At 32.6% G+C, this 27232-nt stretch overlaps 3 protein-coding genes and 1 long non-coding RNA gene across 4 annotated transcripts; 3 read left to right on the top strand and 1 right to left on the bottom strand.

The window, feature by feature from the left end:
* The first annotated feature begins 685 nt into the window (after positions 1 to 685).
* On the top strand, positions 686 to 5333 carry LOC101246518 (uncharacterized). The gene is made up of 2 exons (XM_004235314.5): positions 686 to 1248; positions 5023 to 5333. Exons 1-2 carry the CDS (start codon positions 1079 to 1081, stop codon positions 5144 to 5146), a joined length of 294 nt encoding a protein of 97 aa, XP_004235362.1. The 5' UTR covers positions 686 to 1078; the 3' UTR covers positions 5147 to 5333.
* Positions 5334 to 14071: 8738 nt separating this feature from the next.
* Positions 14072 to 18868, top strand: LOC101246901 (WEB family protein At3g02930, chloroplastic). The gene is made up of 3 exons (XM_004235230.5): positions 14072 to 14733; positions 15271 to 15478; positions 15812 to 18868. Exons 1-3 carry the CDS (start codon positions 14717 to 14719, stop codon positions 18494 to 18496), a joined length of 2910 nt encoding a protein of 969 aa, XP_004235278.2. The 5' UTR covers positions 14072 to 14716; the 3' UTR covers positions 18497 to 18868.
* On the bottom strand, positions 14384 to 16683 carry LOC138347363 (uncharacterized). Its single transcript, XR_011220214.1, has 2 exons — positions 15771 to 16683; positions 14384 to 15525 (listed from the first exon to the last, which is right to left on the bottom strand). It is a non-coding gene; the product is annotated as an uncharacterized lncRNA (long non-coding RNA).
* Positions 18869 to 19833: 965 nt separating the features above from the next.
* On the top strand, positions 19834 to 27054 carry LOC101255376 (uncharacterized). Its single transcript, XM_010319984.4, has 7 exons — positions 19834 to 20200; positions 20290 to 20391; positions 21253 to 21361; positions 23701 to 23816; positions 25530 to 25715; positions 26235 to 26377; positions 26530 to 27054. Exons 1-7 carry the CDS (start codon positions 20079 to 20081, stop codon positions 26709 to 26711), a joined length of 960 nt encoding a protein of 319 aa, XP_010318286.1. The 5' UTR covers positions 19834 to 20078; the 3' UTR covers positions 26712 to 27054.
* The last annotated feature ends 178 nt before the right edge of the window (positions 27055 to 27232 follow it).

Below are 27232 nucleotides of genomic sequence, written 5' to 3'. Positions count from 1 at the left end.
CATTTATACCCTACGTTATATCTTTCCTTTCACTTTTTTTTCTTCTATTTTTTAAATGGAAAAATAACGTAACTATGTTACATCAAAAAAAAATAAAAAATTTACCATATATTTCAATATTTTTTTTTAACAAAATATAATAATTTTTTTTAAATTAAACAAATTATACATGCGTTTACCTCTTTCTATGAATTTTTTTCGCTTACTCCTCTTCTTTTGTTTATTCTTCTTTCTTTTTCATCTCTTTTTCTTAACATATATACTAGAATATTTTATAAAACAAAAAATTATGCGAAATGATGAAAGTCTAGAGTATATTATAAAATATTATAATTTTGATTATTTTTAATTCATGACTACAGTTTCACAAAAGTATACTATACTATTCGATTTCTTAATTGTATAAATTCAAAATTTTATAATTCATGGTTGTATAAATCTGAAATTTGTATATGGTAACCCTAGGTATTTATATACAATTTATGAAAAATTCAAAATATATTACCTTGTTTGTATATCGACAAGCGAAATATATAAATAAAATTCTGAAAAAATCCTATATATATATAAATACCATATTTGTATATGCTTGTTATTCGCAAGAGATATATACAAATGGACAAACGGAATATGCAAATCGTAACCTCCATTTGTATATACTTATCATGTTCGTATATTTACAAACGATCAAGCAAAATATACATACCGCAACTTTCATAACAAATTATAAAATTGGATAATTATCCAAACTATACCTTTAAATCCTTATTATATCTAATATCTTTGCTATTTTTATAAAATTTTGTTCAAATACAGTTGGATAAGCCCTCTAGAAGGCCCATAGAAATCCATATCTATTTTTTTATTTTTTATTTTATCTCAATCAACTTGTCAAAATTTTGATTTCTAAACTTTGTTTGAACTACAACACAAATGTTTTAAAACTTCTTTTTTATATATAATTAAGTTAATATTTTTTTTCTTATAATTAACAATAATTTAATCAAATAAAGAGTCCAAATTCCAGGCATAAATTGGGTTAGATCAGAATTGTGCGCATGAATGGTGAAGTTGGGACATGGCGGAAAAAGCAGGAAAAACAGCGGGAGTGGAAGCAGAAGGGAATCGGAGCAGAGAGAAAGTATGTAAGAGATGCAAAAAGATTTACGATTCAGCTTCTAACAACTCAAATTCATGTCAATTTCATCCTTCTTTCTTTGTCTGTCGCCGTCACGACGATCAGAAAAGGTATCACTTGTCTATTTCTTGTTATTCTTCGTAATCGTTTCTCTTTCGCATCAAAAATTTTTAGTTGAGTCTTGTTAATTAGGAAAGTCCGCAGACATATCAAATTGATTAATTTAGTTGGGTTTGATATATTCAGGTCCAAATGAGGAATAATTTGTCTTTTTAATGAAAAGTAGGGTTGTTAACGGGCAACTGGTTGTGTGCTTTGTGATTTCACAATTGTATCACAAAGCCGTGGGGCTATTTATGAGGGTGAAATGCTAATTGGACATGGCTTTGCTTGGATTATGTTCGTAGTTTTTGTTTGTATCATTGTTAACAACATTTTCAACTGGGGATATGCTTAGCTTGTTTAAATTGTTTTAGATATGATAGGAGTAATTTATGCTTCTTCTTTTTATCTATGTTGCTCGGACTTTTCAAAAGTAGAGCATTTCGGAGAATTAGACACGGCCACCACGGCAATTTTGGAGAGTCCGAGCAACATGGGTATTAGAGATCCAGAGAGAACTCTACCATTGTCCAGCTACTCTTTGATAGAACACAAAAATAAGGCAGTCTCTAGTGCACCCAACAGAAAGTAAAACATGTTTCCCCCATTTTCATTGACCCCCGTCTTGAAAATATATCACTTCCATAGGTTTGTTTGTAGTGCCCTTTATTATATGATGAGGTACTAGGGTATATATTTGTATTACTGAGCTAAATTTTGTGCCAAATAACATGAGCCAGGTAAATGGACCTCTTAGTTAGGTTGCTCTAGGATTTATTGCCAAAGATATTTAATCTTGGTACTGCTAATATTTCGCCATGGAAAGTTTTAAATGTTATATAGAAGAAGTGAAGATCTCTTAGGGGGTGTAGAAAAATAGTACCTATTGATTATAGATGCTTAGATTTTTTCATATACTTTGTGTTTTGCAATGTTGAATGAATTAAGAGTCGATATCAAGTAATGCAAGGATGTAGCTTCTGTCAATCTGATTTAGATACATATAAAAAATCTGCTATCCAATGACCTTACCTTTTATATTTCTTAGTCTTCACAACAACGACATACCCAATGTAAGACTGTAATCATTTAAAGATCATTGCACTTATATACTTGAATTCAGTTGATGCTCCTCCCACTATTGGGGGAGTCCTGCCGGAAAATCTTTGCTAGAACTTAAAAGACATGATCAATACCAATCTTTACGTACTTAAGTTTCATCTACCTGCTCACAATGAATAGGAATGAATTTCACTCAGAACTTTGCAAGAGAATGGTTAAGTCACTTCAAGTACAACCATTCCTTTTAACTGGAAGTTCATGTTGCCTGCCACCTGGTACCACTATCGGCCATCTAGATCAAGAAGTTCTTTTTTCCCTTTTCTGGAAGGAGTCAGAATATCTACTTAGCTAATCTCATTTATGATAATCATGGTATATATATCTATCATGTGACAACCATAACTTTTTCTGCATGTCATACATAGTATACAGAAACAAGCTTTCCAATTATATTGAGTTAAAGAACGAAGGAGAAGTGATGTGAAATAGTAAGTGCAATGAGATTCAGTGAGTTTTCCGTTAAGAATCTGCTACTTAAGTGCAGAAGGATAGAGGGCACCAGGCAGACCCATTTTCCACCGAGTTCCTAACCATGCGTCCTCAAGAATATCTTGGTATAAAAGAATTTCCATTATGAAACAGTAATTTTGTGGCCAAAGAGTAATGATATCTTCAGTATGAAGTAGCCCCACATTTCCATCTTCCAAGGGGCTGCTATCCATTACCAATCAACTCATCCTAATTCTTTGGTGCCCTGTTTTAATCTTCTTAGTGGCTTCCATCCCCCCTGTTTTATCTTCTTAGTAGTTGCTAACCCCTACCAATCAACTCATGTTAAATCAATCTCTTCTTCTCATTAAGTATCGACTACGGCAAAGTTCCCTGCAAACACTCATATAAATTGCTAGGGAAGGACTCATCTGGACACTATAGGATGGCAGTTTCATACTAGTTTACTGCTTCTCATATATCCGCTGGTTTATATGTTTGCAGTTTAAAAAGTCTAGAACAAGAGTGCACATTTTAAAATTGACCTGGGAAGGTTGTTGCAACATAAATTTCAAGATGATCACGTTTATAGAGCCGAGGAAGTAGGGACGACTCTTATAAGCTAAATATCTGATTTGTGTGCTCAGTTTTTAAATGAAATTGTGTACAGTTTATTTCCAAAATATGCTGGGTTATTGGTTCCCTGCTGGGTTATTGGTTCCCAGTTGATGTGCATAAGACTTGTAACTATTGTCAGCAAGTGGGGTTTAGCTCAATAGTTTACTTATGAATGCTTCAATGAAGGTGCTGCAGATTTTCCTTTTATGTTCAGGGCGTAAGATCCTTTTGTTTGTTTTAGAAACTTGAGCACCCATGATGATATCACTTGTAGAATTGGAAACTGCTGAAGTCCATAGACACGACTTTTGTGACATGAGTTTCCGTGCTAACTACTTGACGTTGCATCCTCTAGGTACAAGAAAAACAAGCCACACAGTAACTTATCTTAAGCGCACATATATTCACTGTGCATCATAATTAGTCTGGGTGTTACATCAGTGAATAACAAAAACAAAAGAAAAATGCTAGTCTGATATTTTTGAATTTAATTCCTTTTCACATCCTTGCTTGTTAATGTTTTGGCATTTTGCACCTTACTTCTTGCTCCCTTTTGAGAAATTCCAAGAGACTTACAAAGAAAAAGAAATGTGCATGCATGATTTTTGTGTGTGAAAAGTTGTGTTTCTACTAGAGGTACAGCTCGAAGTTGTTATTCTCTTTCAGCAGAGAACTTAGACCATTTCAGTGAGACTGAGAGAGCCTACTGATATTTTCTTCTTATAAGAAATGAGAACATCTGTAAACCTTTGGATCTACTGGATTGATGCACCACTATATAACTTGATAGAGGCTTATAGGCTCGCCATTACTCTTACAGTGTCAACATTGCTCATATGAGTTTGTGTAGCCCCTCCAACCCTCCAAACTTGGGCAGGTGGAATTAGAAATATTTATTGGGCCAATTTAGAGACAACTCAAATTAACTAATTAAAAGTTTGGTAGTTCAAAATGACCCTCCGGAGATGTCGTCAAACAAGAGAAAAAGGTTTCTCCAATTTCATCCACCTTTTCTCTATATATAATTAACAAAAAAGTTGTTTCAATTTGTGGTAGTTAAACTAGTTATTATAAACCACAACAGAGGTCAAACAAATGACAAAATGGTTTAAGTTGGGTGTAATGGTTATGAGTTATGAGCCATTATTTAGCCCAAAATTGACACCAATCATCTTCACCTAAACGACCTAATTGAACAGCTTCTAATGTTCAAATCTCATTAAAATTTTAAAACGGGAAAAGGAAAAAAACTGGTGCATGAACGTATGCAGTTGGCTTGCTGGTTCTGTCTACTCTAGTGAGATTGGTAATCTACCCCTGGACTGCAGTATACTCTGGTAACAGTTATACTTGGTTGTATTAATTGCAAAAATGACAAGAATATCATAGTTTTGAGGAAAATGAGCAGATGAGGATGGCATTGCTTTCATGCTGGAAAGATAACATTAGCTATTAACCTGCAAAATTTCTACTACTAAACGTTCTTGTATTAGTACATCCTTGGCTGGATTCCTTCCCGAAAACACGGGTACGGGTCTAAATTTATATCACGCAAGATATTTTCTCAAGGATGGTTAGCTAGTTGAAAGTCGCTGCCTTCTTTTCTCTTGTAGGTATTACGAACTAGGACCAGATGATCCTCCTTATGCTGCCAAGTTTTATGATTGTTGTGGAGCAGAAGATCCTCAAGCAAGTGGTTGTACCACCAATTTCCATGTTTCATATGATGACGAGTAGGAAGATTCTCATGGTTTGTTATGTAACCTTTCTGTAATTAGAAACTGTGTCTGTACCTAAAAGAACTTTGCCCTTTGATCTGAAATAGACAGTCTCCACATGGTCTATGTAATTATATACAGAAAAATAATGTTCGACGCTTCTGGGGATTAGGTAATGCTCAGCCTTACTGATAATTGTGACGAGATATAGTAATAGTTCCAACTTTAATCACTACAGTACACATTGTTATCTTCTTGGCTTAACAAAGATGCCAAATGAAATCACCACTTAAGTGAGTTGTGATATGATAAAGTTGGTTTCAGACAAAAGAAATGTAATATAGTATGAAATAAATGCAACAGATAGGTTGTTGACAACTATAATGAAGATACATATACTTGATAGATCTAGATTTTGCAACTTTTTATATTGTTAAATGAATCTGATTTGAAAGCAGGTGCATAAGCCAGCTCATTTAGAGATTCTACTGAACAAAATAGTTATAGTAATAGCAACTACTACTTGATATTGTCCCAACTTGCTTAGCTGGATAAGCAAGAAATATCTCACCTCATTAGAGTTTGACTAATTTGAATTTGCATCGAGTATGGCTGATGAGTTTAAACTCGAAACTTCTGATTAACGAAAAAAGGCCACCACCTTTCTTTGGTGGTAGCATTCTATCTAATAAGCTTTACTAGACAAGTCATGAATTTTGCTTCAACCTTTTAAAGTTAAAAAAGGACATTCTCATATCTACCTTATCATCTTCTTTCATTAAAAATTTGAAGTTGACAATTCACTTGTATCAATAAAAATAAAAATATTTATTTATAAAATAAAAGATTTTTGAATGGTGACAGCAGAGATAACATGCGCCCCACCAATTGAGAGAGAGTGAAAGGCTATTTGTGGGGTGGTACACCTTGTCTTTGCCTGTCCCCACGTTTTAGCTTTACTACTTTTTCTTCTATAGTTTTATGGTCACTATACTCATTGTTGACTCTATCTATTCTCTTTTAAGATTTTTATATTTGACTATGGTATTGTCTCGATTAGCTCAACCACACCTAAAATATTATCATATCTGGTAAATGTATTTGTCAAATAAAGGTCAATTAGGTTTGTATAGAAAAATTTACGGTCGAAAATTAGGATTGAAGGTTAGATAACTTGACGTTATTTGTTGTCTTTCATGTATTGTTATTTTTATCTTCTTAATATCTTGTTTTTTTTTTGTTTTTTTATTTTAGTGTTATACTCTCTCTTTATCCCTAGTTAATTGTCCACTTTTCCTTTTTTTAGTTGTGTCTAATTACTTTTTCATTTTGATAAATCAAGAAAGATCAATTTATTTTTATCTAACATACCCTCAATTAATTATTTTGAAAAAAAGGTAGAACTTCTTGAAAATGTTAAATTTTTAATTCACCAACTTCATAAATAATAAACATAAAATGGTAAATTCACTATGTCAATTGTTGATTTCTTAATAGGTGTGTCAATTCAAAAGTGAACAAGTAATTAGAGACAGATGGAATATGTTATTTCTTTTGTTTCAATTATTGTATTAGCTGTTATTGTTATTGCTTTCTTCTTTATTATTTTCAACATAACTTCTTCACTATTATGCTTGTTTTACATACTTATTTTTCTAAGTGTCTTACTTGAACCGATGAATTATCGAAAAGAGTCTACCTTCACAAGGTAGGAATAAGACTACGCATGCACCTTCTCCATACCCCCACATGTACATTACAAGAATACGTAGATGGTTGTTGTTGTTGGGATTGTAGAAGCTTATTGAGTTTTGAATAAATTATTTTTATATGTTAGGTGAATTTTAGAATTCAAATATAAGGTCTAAGACATAGCTACTAAATTTGACAAATTCATATACATACTAGAAGCACTTTACATAAATTGGAGTAGAAGAGTAGTAAGTCGATCGATAGGTATTCCACAACCAACCTCCTTGAGTCCTTGTAAATTATTTTAGTTTCGCGTAACTTCTAATTTTTTTTTAAAAAAATGTATGAACTTTTTATTTGGTGTTGTTCTTTTGATTCATATATGGAGAAAGTAGTCAAGATTCAGAAATTACTGACCTTTTAACACTTGAAAAGTGTGAATTGACTCTTCACTCTTGAAATGATTATGTAAGATATGAAAAAAGTAAAATTTAAATATGAGAGCATGTTAGTATAATAATAGTGGATATATAATAATGTACGTATTCTTTGTTTGCCTAAAATTAAAAAGTTGAAAGAAATCACATATATGTAGGACTAGGAGTGCATGTTACATGTGGGCATTCAATAATTGTCACATAGGCACCCATGGGTGGATATACCGTAGTTCGAAGCCTAAAGGGTAAAAATATTTAATAAAAATTATAAAAGAATATATCAATTTTTTTTAATCAAAGGAGCAAAATCACTAGTGGAATAGCGATTTTATTTTGACGTCGTTATTTCTTTAAACAATCAAAATTGCTAACCTATCAGGATTTTGTCCACAAAAAAAATTCATTTTAAAAAGAAAATCGCTGTCTATATTGCGTTTTTGAGAAACATTTTTTTATAAAAAAAAACTAAAGTCGCTGCAATGGCAACAATTTTATTAATTATTTTTTTAAAATGCCGTGATTTAGGCAGAAAAGATTTTTTTTCTTAAAAAAGACAACAATTTTGGGATTTATTTTTTTAAAAAAAAATTTAAGTGGTTTTCTATCAGCGAAAAGATAATTATATCTTTATCTTCGTTAATTTATAATTTTTTTATTAGTAACCTGAATAAACAAAGGCTACTAAAATAAAGAGAAAAAACGCTGCCAATGCAGCGATTTTGTTTCTCTTTTGAAAAATTAAAATCGCTGCAGGAACAACGATTTATTTTTAAAAAATGGAAAAGAATTTGGACAAAATCACTGGTAAGTCAGGGTTTTGATTGTTTAACAGAGTAATGAAGTCAAACCAAAATCGCTACCATATTAGCGATTTTGCCTCTTTGGTTAATTTTTTTTTATATGCCATTTTGGAATTGTTGTCAAATTCTTTTGCCTTTTAGGCTTCTAACTCGGATATATCAATAAAATCAGAGATTCGATTAAATTCAATAGTCGTAATTCAAACTTTATATTTATTAGAAAATTTTCGCTTAGCATATGGGAGTATAACTTAGCATATAGGAGTGCTATGTAGACCAAAAAAGGATAGAAAATTATTTATAAAATAAATTTGGGTAATAGAACCTTAGTATAGTATAAGTGTGTCGATGAGATTTCGAACATAAATTGAAGGATACTGATGCATTTTCCCGAAATTTCATTAACTTATAAACTTAGAATTTTGAATACATCTCTAGTAACAGAACAATACAACATAACAAAAAAATAATTCAATGTATTTCCAACAACGAGGAACATGAAGGGCTTAATGTATTTAAACATTATCTGTTTTTTAATAAAATAAAAAAATTATTTTCGATAAATTCTCACTTTAAAAAAAAAAAAAAAACCGACATCATATATCGGTGTAAAATTATTAATATTTCATTTGCACTTCAAAAGTGGTATATACATGCTATATTCTATTTTATTTTTAAAAAAAAGGAATATTTTTATTTATTGGATTACACATCAATAAAGCTGGAAACCAAAATATGTGTTTGGGAATATTAAAAAGAAGTTTTTATTTTTATTTTTTTAAGTATACTATTAAGTATTAAGCATCTGCATTTTAAAAAAATATTATTATTATTATTAAATAGATTATCATTCATAAGCATAAAATGATTAGAGAAAATAAGAACATAAATAAGTTATTCTTTAAGTTCTTTAGATATTAATCAAAAATACATATGCAAATACTAACTTTACAACTATGTCAACTTCATAAATGAAGAAAACATACATGTGCAAATTATCAATAATAAATTTATAGATATCAAAATGAGTGATTTCACACATTAGTAGATACAAAAATCAATGCAAAGTGTACTTAATTGTACAATAATAATTACTAATTCATAATTTGATATTAAAGTCAGTTAAATCGTGATTTTAATAATCAATATAAAAATTATAAATTTTGACTTAATCTTTCGTAACTTATGAAGGTCAAAATGGGAAATAATTGAAGTTGAGGGATTTTGATTTCTTTTTTCTAATATAAGATTTGATAATTTGTGGAGATTGTTATTCTCTTTTTTAACACATGATGAATTTGTTGGCCTCTATAATATCATTAAAATGATAAACTAATAAAACACTAATTTCAATGATAATTATTGAGCTTGTCTCCCTTTTGATTTCCTTGGCTAATACTCCTCCTAAATTTAATCATCACTAATTAATCCCCCCTTTTCATTATTTGTTCCTAGATATATATACATGTCTCTTTCTAGTTAGTTCTATATATATATATAGAGAGAATTTCCTTATATAAATTATTAATAAGGTGAAATGTAAATTCATACCTTCTTATGACATTCTCATCTTTATAATAAACTATAATAATTACATAAGTTATCTAATTGACTATGACATGTTACATATTATATTTCAAAGTGAATAGAAAGATTAATGAAAATGGTTTATACCAATATTATAACCCTAATAAAAAATTAATTTAATCATATTATCAAAGAATGAATTATTATTTAGGTCTTTTTTGACTATATAATTGAAATATTTGATTAAAATAATTAAATTATGAATTTAAATTTATAAATTCAAATTTTAAATCTGCCTCTGATAGAAAGGAAGTACATGCTTAATTGCCTTTGCTTTTTACAAAAGGACATAGAGAAAAACATAAGATCATTAAATTAAATTAACTTTAATGTAATAAAAATACATTATTAACACCTCCGTTCGATAAATCAATAACAATAGATAATTATTCTGGAGTAATTTTAGTCGATTTTGATATGATTCTCAAAAGAAAACGATAACGACTTACTAGTTATAACCAATTTTATTATGATAATTACTCGTAAAAAATTATTTACATAAACATTGAGTAATTTAAATATAATAATGCACTAAATAATATAATTATTATTTACTAATAATATAAAAATTATTTAACGATCATTCTAATGAATATAAGTTACTCCCTACACAAAGAATAATTGTAATAATTATTAATTAGATGTGTGGCTAAGACAAGAGATCTAGGCAAGAAAATTTATGGATCTATTTTATGTAGGGACTCATTTTCCTACCTAAATGTCATAGTCCATATCATATTATATAATATATATAAATAAAACTATATAATATATCCCAGCTAGCATATATTGCTAAAGGTAACTTAATAATAATTGCAATTTTAATTTGAAGTGACTTCTGCCTGCTAGAATATATTACTACTTATTACTTTGTAGTAACTAACTTATCTTATTTCCTTGTTTGTTTGCTTGTCAATTTCCTACCTAGCTAGCTACTTAATTCATATGTACCTATAGGTTACATGTATTATCACCGACTTATTTTTAATTAGAAATTTTAAATTAAAATTTTGAAAACGAAAAAGTTCATCTCACTTACGAGGATGGAGTTACCTATATATATATATAAAAAACTTTTTATATTTTAACTTTTTTTGTTGTAAAAATCTTAATTCATTATCCTGTTCGATGGACCTTGCGTAATATGATCATATGATTCTGAATTAATAGAATGATCGAGCTTTCATAAAATTTGAGTTATTAATACTAGTAAGAAGCTTAATCCCTCTAAGTTCCTCTTAAATGTCTTTAAAGACTTTAAGACTAAGATCAGACTCGAAAAAATAACTAATTTCATAAATTATTTGATTATCGAAATTCATATGTAGTTTTAAGAGTGCAATATTTTATTTTATTTTATTAAATTTTTTGGGCATATTGGAGGCTTTGAAATGTCTAGGATCTCTAATTGTGTTTACAATAAGTTGGTATCTTCTAATCAAAAAGTTCGAATTTAATTTGTGACTTTATTCATATTTAGTAAACAATCACATTATTCGTGTATTATAGCAAATGAATTAATCATATTCTTCATGACTTGATCTAATTTTTTGGGTGAAACTAGTCTTCGAGACGTAAGTTTAATTAATTTTGATATTTTAATTTAAATTCCATAAATATTTATTATTAATTGAAGGGAGATTAAAATTTCAAACTCTTAAATTTTAAATCTTTATTCCATCTCAATTAATTCTATGTACATGTAAACAAATATCATCCACATTGTCCTTTTTCTCATTTCCTTTCCCTTTTAGGAAATTTAAGACTTCCTTTTATTTTATATGGAAGTGGATGTTTTCTAAAATTCAAATATTTTGAATAAAAAAAATTGAAAATTAAATTTGCTCATCACCCTTCAACCTTTTTAATAAACAATAGTTTTTTTTTTTTTTAAAAAAAGATGAAGACTTTTCACGTCTGATTATGAGATAATAAGCTAAATTATTAAAAAAGTAAAATAACTGAATCGATTAATTAAAATAATCCCTAATTAATGGACCGATGGACCTCACCCTCCACCTAATCAAATAAAAAGTAAAAATACAAAAGAAAACAAAAATTTCAACAAAATAATGTACAGTATTATTTAGTTATTGTAGAACTAGGAATTAATAATTACTAAAATAAGTATACTCTCCTTCTGACTATTTTGATTTTTGGACAACACTATTTAAAATGGAGAAGTCAGATAATTTATTATGTGACCACAAAACATAAAGCCTCTTAAAATATTCCTTCCAGCCTTATTCATTTTTAACTACCCACTTAAATTTTTATTTATTTATTTTAATATATTAAGAAAGAGATATTTTTCCCCTTTAATTTCCTCTTATTTATTAGAACTTTTTAAAATACTAATACTCATGGATATTATGATAAAATATATTTGGACTTTAGACACCACTTAAAAAATAATAATTAATGAATATTTTATGATAATAGCCATATTAATTATTATTTGGTCTACCAACAGGTGTACTGATGGGAGTGTTTCACCCTTAACCAGAGGTGCTGAGTTCGAGTCCTGAGTATGGAAAAAATTCTGTTGGTAGCGCCACCACCGAATGAATCTTGCAGTGTGCGATCCGAATTTAATCGGAGCTCCAATGTGTGCTTCGGACACCGAGTGAGTAACCCAATAAATTATTACTTGGTCTTTAGGACTTTGAAATATAATTCGGAGAATAAATAATTAAAAACAAATAATATTTTTATCTTGATATGCTAAAACAGACAAATAAAAGTGAAAATATAATTTTAGTACAATAGGCAAATAAAATTAATATTTTAATAAAACATATTTGGAATTTGCAAGTCATTTAAAGATAATAAGTAATTAATATGCATATTTTTACTATGATAACCATATTAATTAATTTTAGGCCTTAGGTATTCAAACATGATTTGATGAATAAATAATTAATAATAAAATATTAAAATGAACAAATAAAAGTAAATATATAAGTTAAAAATACAATAGATAAATAAAATGAATGAAGAAATTATTTTCTTAAAAATAGTAAAAATTCATGAAATGAATAATTGTAAATTATTGGTCATGTAATTTTTTTTTCCTTAAAAAAGGTGATTGTAAATTATGTAATACAAGGTAATAATGTTGAAGAGAGATCAGTACTAGTTAAGAAATGAAATCTTTAATTTTGTCAAATTCCTTTTTTTTTTTGTACAAAAGAAATTGCAGCTTTATATTATACAATAAACACAAGAAAGAACAACAACCCCCTTGTCCCATTTCCTTATCTTTATCCTAAAAAAGCAGTAAGAAGTTTGATTTTTGGATTCACAGGTCTTCCTCTGCCTCTGAAAAAAGTTACCCCTAGCTAGTACCACACCCTACTAAAGCATACACCTTTTTTTCCCTTTTCATTTTTTTTTGACTCGGTAAAAAACTAGATGTAACTGATAATGTTGTTATCATGTTAGCAAAAGGCATAATATAATAAATGTGTCCTTCAACTTGACTTCATTTTATATTTATGTTCTTCAACTTTGAATATGTACGAGTGGACAATTAAACTTGTATAAACTTGAACAAGTAGACACGTGAATCCTATGTGACACAATACACATAGGACAACACGTAGGATATGTGTGTCTATTTGTTCAACTTTGTACAAATTTAAGGACCCGTTTAATCATAGATTTTCCAAATAATATTTGAGAAAAAATTTGACAAATAATGTTTGTCCATACAATTTGTTATTATTCGGCAAATATTTTTGGCAAATATCCCAAATTCCCAAAGACTAGTGTTTTCTAGTATTTGGGTCAAATCTCATTATTTGGAATCTTCCCAAATTTTTATTTTTTACAAAAGCACCCTCCATAGTAGTTGTTTGCGTTGTATTATATAATTTTTTACGCGAACACCAAATTAGTGAAAAATATTTAGTGAATATTAAATAATGATATGATTGTTGATGAAAATGATGAAAAATTAGCTCAAGGTAATAAAGTCGTGTGCTTCGTGTACTTCACGATGTATGGAATTATACTTATTGCACTCACTCCAAATTACCACATTGCTCTAGTGTCACAGACACTATTTGTTATCGTTGTAACAAACATCCAATTGACTTGTAATACAAACTTATAGTTAGTTTAAATAGTTTTTAAAACATATAGGTATAAATTATATTTTTCTAAAAAGGTAAAATATATTTCTCAAATCCTATGGCCAAACAAACACATGGTGAAATTTCATTCAAAGTTTCACTCAAATAATATTTGTCAAGAATGTTTGAAAATTTATAGTCAAACACTAGCTAAGTGTCTACTTGTATACACCCTAAATTGAATGAAATAAATGTGATTTGAAAATAAATTAAAGGTTATATTTTTGTATTATGTATATCTTAACAAAATGTCATAAATTTGAATCGCAAATAAATCTATTTTAAAATTCACATGTAATAAAAGCGTAGTGTACATAGTTACCTTTTAGCACAAGGGATAATCAAAATATCATAAATTTGAATCGCGAATAAATCTTTTTCAAATTCTACATCTAAGAGAAGTTTTAGTGTATCATGTAATCAATATGTCATAAATTTAAATTGTAAAAGTACAAATTACATATATGTAACGAAAGCTTAGTGAATCGAATCGTGTTTTAGGGGTAGGGGGGTTGTTTGTAATACTCCCTTGTGTTTGTGTGTTTGTGTGTGTGAGAGAGAGAAAGAGACATAGAGAAAGTAGTGTTACTACTAATGTAATGGTGTGGCCACTCTGGAGACAGAAGAACACCAACCCCAAATGATTTTCTCTGTAAATTCTTCCCTTCCATCAGTTCTACTACTGATATACTACTCTAGCTACTACTACTAGTATTACTACTACTGGAATTTTTACTCTTTTCTTGATATAGAGACTCAAAATTTCTTTGTTTCTTCTGTCTGTCTGTCTGTCTCTCTCTCTCTTTTCTCTCTCTATGTCAGCAGTATAGCAGCAAAACATCCTCATTTCTTGATAAAGCATCATTCTTGTTTACTTAAGTTGTGAAATTGGAACTTGTTGCTTGTTTGCTGCAAGAATCTGCTTCCCACCGACACCATGGCTACCAAATCAAAGTAAGTGACACTGGATCTGATTTGGGTATTTTCAAGATTTTCATTTGATCCTAGTTTGTGTGGTGTATTTGCATTTGTTACTCATTTTGAGGTGCTTTGTTCTGTTTCCTAGAAAGGCATTCTCTTTTTTTTTTGGATGACCCTATTCTTGATTTTGTGCATTTTGTACTTGGATAGTACCTAGATTTGCTTGCTTGTAATGTTGTGTTTTGGTGGATCATAATTCTTTTGAGGATTCTTATGTACTTTTGACTTGATCTTTGGATCTAAACTTGTACTCCTATTTGCCCTAATTTATTGATGGAATCCATTTTTGTGCTTTTGATGCTGTCTCGTTTACTCCAACTGTATGGTAAATGCTGATATAAAAACTAAAAAAGAATCAACTTTTTGATGTAATTTAGTATAAAGTTTCCAACTTTAGCTTGGATCCATCAGAATTTGTTTGCATTTCATGAAAAAGGGTTGTGTGTTTCTGTTTCTAATCTTGCATTTTGAGAATTACCTAATTGTTGATCATTTGAACTTGTATATCAGATCCACTCTGGGGGATACTCCTAATAAGTCAACACCAGCAACTCCTCGAGACCGGGTGAGCAAATTGAGCAGGGGACTGTCAAAGTCTGATGCTGATTCGACCTCGCCATTGCAGAATTCACGCCTTCCAGTTGAGAAATCTCCAAGATCTGTTACTTCCAAGCCTTCTGTGGAACGGCGGTCTCCTAAGATCAGTACTCCACCTGATGTAAGTTTCAGATAATTCATTCCTTGACTGATTATCCTTGTTTTGGCCTGCATTTTTTTCGAGGGTTGGTGGATCTAGAGATGGAAAAAGGCATGAAGTTGAATAATAGGATGCAACTTAAGTTGTAATTTCTTGTTGTGGTATGTGTCTAATTAGGTGAAATTGTCAGTTTTGATACACCATTGGTTTAAATAAATGCACTAGCAGTCGTGGCGATTAGTGAATTATTCAGACTCGCTAACAGTAATGGCTGAAATGATATCTAATATATATTGTTTGTCTCAAAACTTACATATTCTGATCAGAAGCATTGCATGATCTAATTGTTGACAGAAAAAGCCAATGCGGATCCTGAAGCCATCAGAGCTGCAAGCTGAATTGAATGTTGTTCATGAAGATCTTAAGAAGGCAAAGGAGAAATTAGCTTTAGCTGAGAAGGAGAAGGAGAAAGCACTTGAAGAAGTGAAGGAATCTCAGAGAATGGCTGAAGAAGCCAATGAGAAGCTGAGAGAAGCTACGGTGGCCCAAAAGCGAGCTGAAGAGAACTCTGAAATTGAAAAGTTCCGAGCTGTTGAGATGGAACAAGCAGGGATTGAGGCATCTCAGAAGAAAGAAGAGGAATGGAAAAAGGAGCTCGAAGATGTGAAGAACCAACATGCTTTGGATGTTGCTGCTCTCCTAACCGCCACAGAGGAACTTCAACGGATAAAGCAAGAATTATCCATGACTTCTGATGCCAAAAATCAGGCACTCAGCCACGCTGATGATGCCACAAAGATTGCTGAAATTCAGGCAGAGAAGGTGGAAATTCTCTCCGCCGAGTTAGTGAGATTGAAATCTTTGTTTGAATCTAGGAATCAAAGTGATTCTAGCGAGAAGAATAAACTGGTGGAAGATCTGAACCATGAGATAGCAGCACTGAGAGAAGTAGATAATGAGAAGAATAAGTTGATGGAAAACCTGAAACTTGAGATAGAGGCACTGAGAACAGAAGACTGTGAGAAAAATAAGTTGTTGGAAAATCTGAAACTTGAGACGGAGGCTCTGAGAAAAGAAGATGATGAGAAAAATAAGTTGTTGGAAAATCTGGAACATGAGAAAGAGGCACTGAGAAAAGGAGATGTCGAGATGAATATGATGTTAGAAAATCTGAAACTTGCAAATGAGGTATTGAGAAAAGATGATGGTGAGAAGAATAAATTGTTGGAAAATCTGAAACTTCAGATTGAGGCATTGAGAAAAGAAGATAGTCAGAAGAATAAGTTGTTGGAAGACCTGAAACTTGAGGTAGAGGCACTGACAGAAGAACTCGAGGAGGCAAAAAGTTATGAAGAGAAATTGGTGGAGAAAGAAGCTCTCCTGGAGCAACTTAATGTCGATCTGGAGGCTTCTAGGATGGCTGAATCTTATGCACATAATCTAGTGGAGGAGTGTCAGAAGAAAGTCGAGGAATTGGAGGCACAGTCTAAGGAAGCCCGTCATTTGGAGAGGTCTGCTTCTGAATCACTGGAGTCAATCATGAAACAGCTTGAAGGAAGTAATGATTCATTACATGATGCAGAAGCTGAGATTGTTTCTCTCAAGGAGAAGGTGGGCCTACTGGAGATGTCAACAACAAGACAGAAAGGGGATCTTGAGGAATCAGAACGTCGTGCTCAGGTTGCCAGGGAAGAAGCTTCTGAAATGTCAAAGAAGGTTGAGTCACTTATTGCTGAGCTTGAAATCGTGAAGGAGGAGAAAACTCAGGCTATTGAGCAAGAGAAACTAGCGGCAGAAAGTGTTCAATCCCTGTTGGAAGAAAAAAATAAACTTATAAATGAGTTGGACAGTTCCAGGGAGGAGGAAGAGAAAAGTAAGAAGGCAATGGAGAGTTTGGCATCAGCATTGCATGAAGTTTCTTCAGAAGCAAGAGAAGCTAAAGAGAGGTTTTTGTCTAGCCAAGCTGAACAGGAACATTATGAAACACAAATAGAAGATTTGAAGTTAGTACTAAAAGCAACCAATGAAAAGTATGAAAGCCTGCTTGATGAAGCAAAAGAGAAAATTGATGATCTCACTACTTCAGTCGAACAATCTAAGAATGATAACCAGATTTTGAAGGCTGAGTGGGAGGACAAGGAGCTTCATCTGATGAGTTGTGTAAAGAAAACTGAAGAAGAGAATTCTTCAATGGAAATGGAAATAAACCGATTGGTAAATCTGCTAAAAGAGGCTGAGCAAGAAGCTGCTTTCAAAGAAGAAGCAGTTCAGTTAAAGAATTCTCTACAGGAAGCTGAATCTGAGGTGACCTATCTAAAGGAGATTCTTGGTGAAGCAAAGGGTGAGAGCATGAAGTTGAAGGAGTCTTTAATGGACAAGGAAAATGAAGTGCAGAATATTCTTCAGGAGAATGAGGAGCTTCGAAGTAGAGAGGCCGAATCTTTAAAGAAAGTTGAAGAGTTGTCCAAGTCCCTCAAAGAAGCTTTGGCCAAAAAGGAATCTGAAGAAAATGGAGAGCTTTCTGAAAGTGAAAAAGACTATGACATGCTTCCAAAGGTGGTGGAATTCTCCGAACAAAATGGAGGAGGAAGAGTGGAGGAGAAGCCTAAGATTGAAGTTACGCCTCATCAATCTGAGCCAATCCCAGAAGAAAAATCTGAAGTAGTGAACATCACCTTGCATGATAAAGCTGTTGAGACGCTCAGTGAAGATGAGAAGCCAAATGGAGAACTGACTGGAAACAACAACAAACAAAAGGAAGACGATGATTCAGCAGATGGTGAGTTTAAAATGTGGGAGAGCTGCAAGATTGGCGACAAAGACTTCTCTCCTGAAAGAGAGACAGTACAAGAGGAGGAATCAGATTCAAAGACAGAGGCTGGAGAGAGCTACGACCAGGTAAACGGATTACCTTCAGCGGAAAATCCTGAGAATGGTGGCACATCTCCTACAAAGCCACAAAGTCAGAAGAAGAAGAAACCTTTGCTTCATAAATTCGGAAGCCTACTGAAGAAGAAGGGCACCAGCAGCCAGAAGTAATACACCGGTTGTCACCTATCCCGTGCCTGACATGTAGAGAGGTATACTAAATTCAAGAGTAAATGTTGAACTTAAATGTGTTTGCTCAAAATCTTTGCTTTATTTTCTCTTCTTTGGTTATTTGTTTGTCTCAAATAGATGTTTACATAAGAAAAATGATTGTATCATCAGTAGTGTTCCATTCTTATTAGTTCCTGGGGTTCAGTTTCTCAATGTGGTTTCATCATGTTGAGCTAATATCCTTTTATTTTGTATTATTCTTTTTAGCTTTGTTCATTTTCTATACTTTTAGTATCTGATTTCCCATCAGGAGATCAAACAGATGCTTTTCCAAGTGACTATGATATGCTTTTCCAAGTATTTTTCAGAAAATGTGTTATGTTGCTAGATCTTTTGGGGAAAATACTTGTGGAACGAATGACTTAAAAAAAAAATCATTTTCTTTCATAATTATCTCGATTTCTAACGTTACATCATTGCTCAAACTTTAAAACTTAGCCGCGTAGAAGTTCAATAAGGTCAAAGTGTATACGCGTATTCCTCTTACTATTATATAGTGTTTGACGTGAATTCGGAATAGTTGAATTTTAACATACATCGAATGAGAAATAAAAAAAAATATTGGTGAATTAAAAATAAGATGTACCATGTATATATAACATGTTATACTATAGTTTTTAATTAAAATTTTTTTTGAGAAAAGCTTGGAAAATGTCTTTTTTTTTTAAACTCCATTTAGTTGGTTTAACCAAGGATTAAAGCTACTCCAATATTGTTATTCACATTCATGTGGTTATACCAAAATAATGTCATAAATAATCTCAGAATTACTTATATCAAAATCAAAACTTTAACCAAACATAAATAGACTAATCTCACATTTTATTTTACAAATCATTATCCTCATATTTCATGACCAAACAATCCCTAGATGGTTAAATATCAATGTTATTATAATCAACGCAACTAGCCCATAGACTATAAAAAATTATAATTATGTAATAAGAAACTCGATTATTGTTTATACTAAATTATTTTTAAATCATGTATGAAAAAATAATTACTTAGGACACATTTGAACATGAATTTTTTTTTTAGTTGAATTTTGTACAATATGTTTAATTACGGAATTCAACTTAAAATTTTACGCTTTGCTTTTCAAAAATTAAAAAACAAGAAAAAAGTATTTTCATCTTTTTTCAATTTTCAGTAGAATTTACTCAAAAAAAATAAAAAACAACTTCAATTTATATTCATAATCAATTTTTAAACGGTAATTTTTTTCGTTTCAAATTTCACATTTGAAATATGATCGTTACACCCGCTTTTTTCTAACCAAACTACCCCTATATTTAACTTGTTGATTAAGGGAAAAGAAAATAGCGCGAAATTTCTCGGAGCTCCGAGCCAATTTATAAACCGCTTTATCAGTGACCCGTGTCGCAAGTAAAGGATCTCAACTGTATACTCTCTATTTTCATTTTCTCTACGAGCGAACTGTTCTCTACGAACCAAAGAGCGATTCGTTAACGGAGGCCGGAGTTATCACAATCGGAATCTGTGACGGTGACAGAGAGACGGTATGGTGGTGGAGCTGTTTTGTTTCATCGCTGTTATTGTAGTACTTAAGTACTTCTTCTACGATGACGATGTAATCGATGTTGGATCCTCCGATTTCAATGCTCTATTTACTGTTGCCGAAAGGTATTACTCTCTTTTTGAGCTTCTAATTTTCAATCTATTGATTGATGATTTTGATTTTTTTATCGTATGATTGTTTTGTGTCAAGTTAGGCTTGAGAAGCTTTATGGTGGTAAGGCTCATGTAGGACTTCAAATTCCTGACCAGGACTCTGGTTCTCGACAGAGTGTTGATTTAGTTCTCGTCACTAGAAGGTGCGTCTTTTGAACCTACACCATCACAATCAATTGCAAGTTGCATGTATGGTTAATTGAATAAGGTGTATCTGTGCTAGTTTTTTTGGTTTTAGAAGCCTTACCTATTTCATTGGTTTTTGTTTCCATATTTTTGGACTTAAACCTATGAGTAGAACTTTTAGCATTCTCAAGCAATGAAGTGGGATTTAATTGGAGTTCCCTCTGAAATGAGGCAACCTCAAGGCAATCATGGGGCTAAAGTATCATGGGACTGAACACAGTTCATTTGCCCCAAGTGGCTTTACGATCCGGACAGTCGGTTTCATACGCCCCATGTACACTCAGTTATGCTTTAAGCTCTGATTATTCATTCTGAGATGGATGACTCTTTAACTTATGTTGTATTTTCTTCATTAGGGGAGTGTTTGCTGTATTAAGATGTTACTATTCACATAGCCGACCCTAACTTGTTTAGCACTGAGGTTTAGTTGTACATATATGTTCTGCTTGTACAGTTTATCAATTTTATGACATCTTTGCTCTTGTTTTTGTACAATTTTAGAGCACTTCTAATAAAGAAAAATTAAGTTTATTAACTTCCGAATACTTTTATGTTTAAAAATAAGATACACGGGATTTATGCCCCATGCCTTGGCTAACACCTTTCCTCCATGATAAAGCGTCTGGCTCTACAGCTCCTCCCTTGAAATGATTCTAAAGCACAAACTTCTGTGTTTGTTTGTTCAATAACATTTCATTGTATAAGGTAGCGTAAGGATATTTTTCTGTTTTTACTATATCTGTGATTGTAAGAATTTTGTTTTCCTCAATTAGATGGAAACAAAACCAGTTCATAAATTAGTCTCTTTTTTTATTCAGGGAAGCAGTGATAGTTTGTGTAAAGAATGTGGCAGGGTTTGTATCTGTTGATAAGGACGGGAGATGGGTTTGTACTGGAAGCCATAAGACGGAGCGTCTCCCCAATCCTGTTAGTTGCAAATCTGTCCTTATTGCTTTTGGATCTGATGTTGCTAAAAACAACTTGATACTTGATTGAGTACTTTACATGGAAAAGTTTAATTCTCTATCATGGCTTTTTCTATGATTTGTGTGGTCAAACATTGCCTCAAATCTCATAGTTTTTGTGAAATTCTTGTCACTTGCAGGACTGCTCAGAATGCTAACTCTGCCTTGTTCTTTTTGCATGAATTTCCGAAGTGAATATGGCTAGGTGCCACTCATTTATAAACTTTTTTTGATTATGCCCATGAAATAATAATTCTCTTTAGGTCTCTCTCCTTTTTTTTTGTTTGACAAGGGAACCCAAAACCTCGTCCTTCCGGTGTGCACAAGGTAAACCCCGCCCCTGCAAACCAATGTGGAGAATTAGGAAATCCCTGTGCAAAGAGCTCGACTGAGAAAGCATGTAGGGGTTTTGAACCTATGAACCCCATTTGGGAGATCATTCTCTTTGCGTCTTCTGTACATGCCAGTATTGCCTTCTTTAGTTTTTACCAGTAGTATTGACATGAACTGTCTAGGATTCCTTCAGTGATGGTCTTCCTAAGAAGGGATGATGCTATGTCCGCCATTCGCCTTGAGTTAATGCGCAAGGACTTCAAAGGTAAAGCACTAACTAGATCCAGTTGTTTCTTTGCTACATGGAGAACATTACTGTAGATCCACTCTCCCTGGAAGGACTGATGCTACTTGCTTGAGTCTGGAAGGAATATTCTTCTGATTCACTTGTCCCTTATAAATCCCCTACACACTTGTGAAATCACTCCGTCGCGAAGGATGATTTTGGGTTGGATTGAACTGCAGATTAGTGACTTTATTTCTTATTGAAGCTTGATAATTTAGGTAAATTTACTCCATCAAGAGGTAGGTTAGCATTGAGTAATTTCAGCTAAGCTAACCATCTCTAGAAATCTGAAGAGCCCCTCAAAATTATATGAACAATTCTTGCATTTAGGGCTTTGGTTCAATGGTAAGGTCAGGACATGGTATGTGTGAATTGTGCGTAGATCACCAAATCATATCTTTCCATTGGAACTAAGTTGGTAGTTAAGTGGGATCAGCTTGAGGGGTGAGTTCATACTCCGTCACTTACAAATGAGGAAATGGGATCTCTTGCCCTTTTAACATGTGTACCAACTGGGTTGGATCAACTGACTCATCTGGAATTTGTCGGTTATATAAAAAATTTATACGACCAACTCTTGTCTGTTGATCAATTGAGCAAAGAATGCCTCCTGACAGGGTATATAAATATGCTTCGAAGTATATGTCAGTGTAGTATAGTTTTCCTGGAGCATAAATAGGAGCACTCAACCTTGTGCAATACTGGGCTTTAAACAGTTACTCTGTAGGAAGAATCTATTTCAGATTGCTTTTGGAATCATGAATATACCTTGAAGTCCTTTTTCAAGAAGATTTTGCAACAGGTATGTTGAACAGCATGACTTTTTCTCCTTTTAGGACAGTAAGGTCATCTTTGTTTGAGGACACATGCAAGATCAAGTGCTCATAAATTTGTGAAGTGAGATTGATTGGTGATTCTGCAGCGCTTACTGGGCATTAGCATTAAAAAATTTTACTCACCTTATAACAAAATAAGTTCTGAATCAAGATTTTAATATGTTCTGCATCAAAGTTCTCCTTACCAATTTCTAGTTGAGAATTGCACCCAAGGGTGTACTCTTATATAATAAAATAAAATTGCACCCACGGCTGTGTCCTAGTGGTCAATGAACTGGGATGAGAATCATAAGGTATCCTAGTTCAAATCCAATGGAGGCAGTAAATACTTCCCATTGTTCTAAGCTTGAGTAAATACTTCCCTGTGCTAATGGAGGTAGCAGTTACAATTGAATAGTCGAGGTATACATGCCAGCTAAGCCCAGAGACCACAATTACAAAATTGTTCAATTGAGAATAATTCCATTCAGATGCCACCTTATGCTTAACTATGCCTCAATTCCAAATAAGTTGGGGTCGTTTCATCTTATCAAACAACCTGTCATCTTCTATTATTTATCGTTGATTTGTGGAATTTGCTTTTCTTCTTCTGATTTCAAGATTTTAGTTTTGTGCATTTTTATTATAAATTTCTATATTTCAGGTAGCAGAAGCAAACCAATATTCTTGAATCCTACTTTTACCTGATTGTACTTGAAGATAGCCTTGTGATTGGTGGTTATACATGTCTTATCAAACAACTTGTCATCTTCTATTATTTTTCATTGATTAGTGGAATTTGCTTTTCTTCTTCTGATATCAAGATTTTAATTTTGTGCATTGTAATTATAAATTTCTATATTTCAGGTAGCAGAAGCAAAACAATTAGTTCCTATTCTTGAATCCTACCTTGAACAAAGGGGTGTCATTCTTCCGGAAGGATATTTGTCTTGCAAAGTCATATGTTCAAACCCGAATTTCCGGTATGCATTTTCATCATCTGCTTGTTATATATCATAGTAATGTTGAGATTCAGCATGTGTTAGACATTAATTCTTCAAGTTATTTGAAGTTTGAGGAGCGTTTTTTTCCAAGGGACTATCGAGATGTGAGATTTTATAAGTTGAACTGAAAGCAATTGTTCCTAGCTGCTCAAGGCATTAAAGATCCATCCCAGCTCCATAGCTAAATATTTTGGTTGGTTAACCAGGCGATAGCTTTGCGATCAATAGTTTTGTAGGCCACCTACCATACTCCTAAATGATAGATATAGAAGGCATTTGAGGGGCCGAGGCAAGACAGAGAGAGGTACATTACTAGTCTTCTTGGTACCGACCAACCAATGCTAAAATTCCATTGAAGAGAGTTACATGGTAGAACATGAGATAATTTGACTCTTCTTTTCAAGCAATCTTAGTGTTTGAACCTAGAGAGAGAGAGAGAGAGAGAGAGAGAGAGAGAGAATCCGAAGGCTAAATGCTATCACTATTCACATTTGTGAGTTGTGACTCTCCTCTGTCCGGCATTCTTTTTCTCAACAATGTATTTATATTCAATATGAATTTCTCTTTTCTCACCTGCTAAGGATTCGTTTGATGCTCTATTTGTGTCTAGATACTTCCTCTATATCCTATAAATTTTGATGATCTACTTATCAAATAGAACCTTCATTGATTTTTCATAGGAAAAATCCAAATTGGTTCTCAAACACCCTTGTAGAGCTCTCAAGTCTACGTCTATATCTTTTTTCCTCAAAATTTCAGTTGTATGGCTCACAAAATTTTATAGCCCTCACAACTTTGCATATTACCCTTTGTTGTGTGCCTTAATCATGATACTGTTTGTCCACTAATTTTTTCACACCTTAGTGTAACATTGAATAGCTGGGTGAGCTTCGGAACGTCTTTAGGGATATCATGTTATAAAGCAAGTAGCTCGCTGAGAGAATGGACCCATCCGATGTGAGCGAAGTGGCATCTCGATCTGATCCCTGCAGAGTGAAAACGTACTTTGTGGCAGTTGAGCGTAAGTCGTTGATTAAGGAAAATTCCAACATGAAGCAAATAAAGGGCCACAAGGAATATATTTTACTTTTAAGGATAGAAGTTATCAACTATGAGAGGTAGACCATGGATTCCTTCCATTGATATTTTATGACTATTTGGCGAGAATGGAACTGACGAGCTTTTGAAGGGATAGAAAGCACTTCTATGCAATTAAGGGGATATTATTTCCTTTCTGGATTTCTGAGCAACTATGAGATATCTGTTATCATAGACGATTGGTTGTTCATACCTTTATAAAAAGAAAATATATTGGGTTCTTGTACTCCCTTCTATTTCGTAGGTTAAACTGGTGAAGTCATTCGAATAGGAGTATTGACCGTAGAATATAGTTATGTACTCTTAAAAAAGTTGAGTTGCATAAATCATGATAAGATAAAGCCTATAGTTTTTAATGATGACACTCTTCAATCTGAACTGATAGAACTCCTGAAAATTAAACAAAATATGCAAACAATTCAAAATAAACATAAACACTTGATGGAGATTACATGGTAAACAAAATAAACAATAATTATGAACTGGTTAGATGAACTTGTGAGTGACATCTTTTATGTTGTTCCAATATTATGTTTCTCTTGTGATCATTAAACTTGCATCTTATGAATATTGCTAATTACTTCTTTGTTGCAGTACCATTGACTCGGACTCTTTTCCGTCTGAGGTCATAACATATGACCAATGGATACAACTAAGACCTGAATCAAACATGCTTTCTGGTTGGATTAAAGGTGCATTTCATGGTGGGAAGAAGGACGTGCAGGAGTCGATACGTGAAAAGCTTAATCTTGTACTCAGCACAGCTCCAATGTGGGACAGGTCTGTTGCATTGCATTCATCTTTATTTTCTGTTATGACACTAACTTTTTCCTGAATTAAATAGAAACAGTGGTTTGTTCATTATGACCAAGAATGTTGACCCTCCTGGTAGAACGTTAAAAATTCATGTAGTTAAGTTAGGGACGTGCAAGAAAGTGTTTTTGGTCTTCACTAATTTATTTGCAGTGTAAGATCTTGAACAAACAAGGAAGAATGACATCAAACAATATAATGTTGGCTAATAAAGCCCACCATTCCCAGGAGAAGTGTTTGTTTGTTGAGTGTGTGTATGTGTCCTCCTCCTCCTTTTTTGGGACCGGGGTGGGATAGGGGGAGAAGAGAGAGTATCAAGGAGATCAAAGCTATTTCTGGAAAAACAAATGTTCACGAGTTAGTAGACATTCCTTCTCTTCTCATGGAAGAAATTTGCACATATCCTTGCAGAGTTGCATTTTATATGAAAGCATTACCAACTCGGAAATTCTACTCAAATTATTCAAATTATTCTGATACATACAGGTTGGAGCTTAAAGGTAATAAATATGTTCTTGGAGAGTTTCTCGAGTTCAAAGGGGACAATGAAGATATTCGGGCATTGGGAAACATCAGGAGATCAAAAGTTAGTACAGTGACAATCCAGAAAACAAGCATGTTTGGTGTAGGTAAGGAAAAATAATAACTATGGTAGTTGGCAAATGCATTTACCTGATTGTACTTGAACATAACCTTGTGATATGGTTATAGATGTCTACCGGATACTATGTTCGAATTTTCCTTGAATCTAAGATATCTTCTGTTGCTTTGGGAGTTGCAGCTCATTCCAAACTCCAAGTACTCTACTGTCTTCGAGATTATCGTGGTGAAGGGGCTTCAGCTTCAGACTGGAAAGAAGTCACTGTCCATTCCAGGACTGAGATCAAAATTCAACCAAAAGGTTCAACTAAAGTACGCAAATACAAGTTATCTTCAGTTATTTCCATGTCATTAAGTGCCTGACATGTCCGTGCGAAGTCTCCTATGGGCATTGATCATTGTGATGGAGTGTTTTAATAAAAATGTTCTGATTCTGAACCTCGTTCTTCCTTCAGAAGTTCTAAGTTGATGTATGTAACTATTTGTTGTGTATATCCTATCTGGTGTAGCAATTCTGGGTCAAATGTAATGGAGAAAGCGCTCCCTTATTAGTGAGTAGTAAACATAGGAGAACGGTATAATGTAACAAAATTCTGGTACGATAGAGAGCAAATTGCTGGTAATGTTTTAAAGGGTTGTTCTGTTAAGGAACAAGTTATTTGGCTTTATAATACGAATTAAAGAATGATTGGATTATTTTTTATTAGATGTTTGATTCATAGACTGAATATGGGAAGTTTTGGAGAAGGGCAAAAATTGCATACTTAGCCTTTGAGTTTAGTTAATGTACGGGCAAGGGGGTGGATCATATTGTAAATACCCCGTATGCATTTATTTGCTTATATAATCAGACCTCTCTTAAATATGTTTTGGTTGTTTTATCG

The sequence above is a fragment of the Solanum lycopersicum genome, chromosome 3 (genome assembly GCF_036512215.1).
Source record: "Solanum lycopersicum chromosome 3, SLM_r2.1".
NCBI lineage: Eukaryota > Viridiplantae > Streptophyta > Magnoliopsida > Solanales > Solanaceae > Solanum > Solanum lycopersicum.
Note: the sequence above shows the minus strand (reverse complement) of the source record. Positions and strands in the feature narration are given on the sequence as shown.

What these genes read in the sequence shown, in the direction of transcription:
- LOC101246518 (XM_004235314.5), top strand. Translation starts at nt 1,079, where the DNA reads ATGGCGGAAAAAGCAGGAAAAACAGCGGGAGTGGAAGCAGAAGGGAAT. An exon ending in CGTCACGACGATCAGAAAAG is followed by an intron (nt 1,249 to 5,022) that starts GTATCACTTGTC and finishes TTTCTCTTGTAG; the next exon opens with GTATTACGAACTAGGACCAG.
- LOC101246901 (XM_004235230.5), top strand. An exon ending in AGATCAGTACTCCACCTGAT is followed by an intron (nt 15,479 to 15,811) that starts GTAAGTTTCAGA and finishes AATTGTTGACAG; the next exon opens with AAAAAGCCAATGCGGATCCT.
- LOC101255376 (XM_010319984.4), top strand. Translation starts at nt 20,079, where the DNA reads ATGGTGGTGGAGCTGTTTTGTTTCATCGCTGTTATTGTAGTACTTAAG. An exon ending in CTATTTACTGTTGCCGAAAG is followed by an intron (nt 20,201 to 20,289) that starts GTATTACTCTCT and finishes GTGTCAAGTTAG; the next exon opens with GCTTGAGAAGCTTTATGGTG. An exon ending in AACAAGCATGTTTGGTGTAG is followed by an intron (nt 26,378 to 26,529) that starts GTAAGGAAAAAT and finishes TGGGAGTTGCAG; the next exon opens with CTCATTCCAAACTCCAAGTA.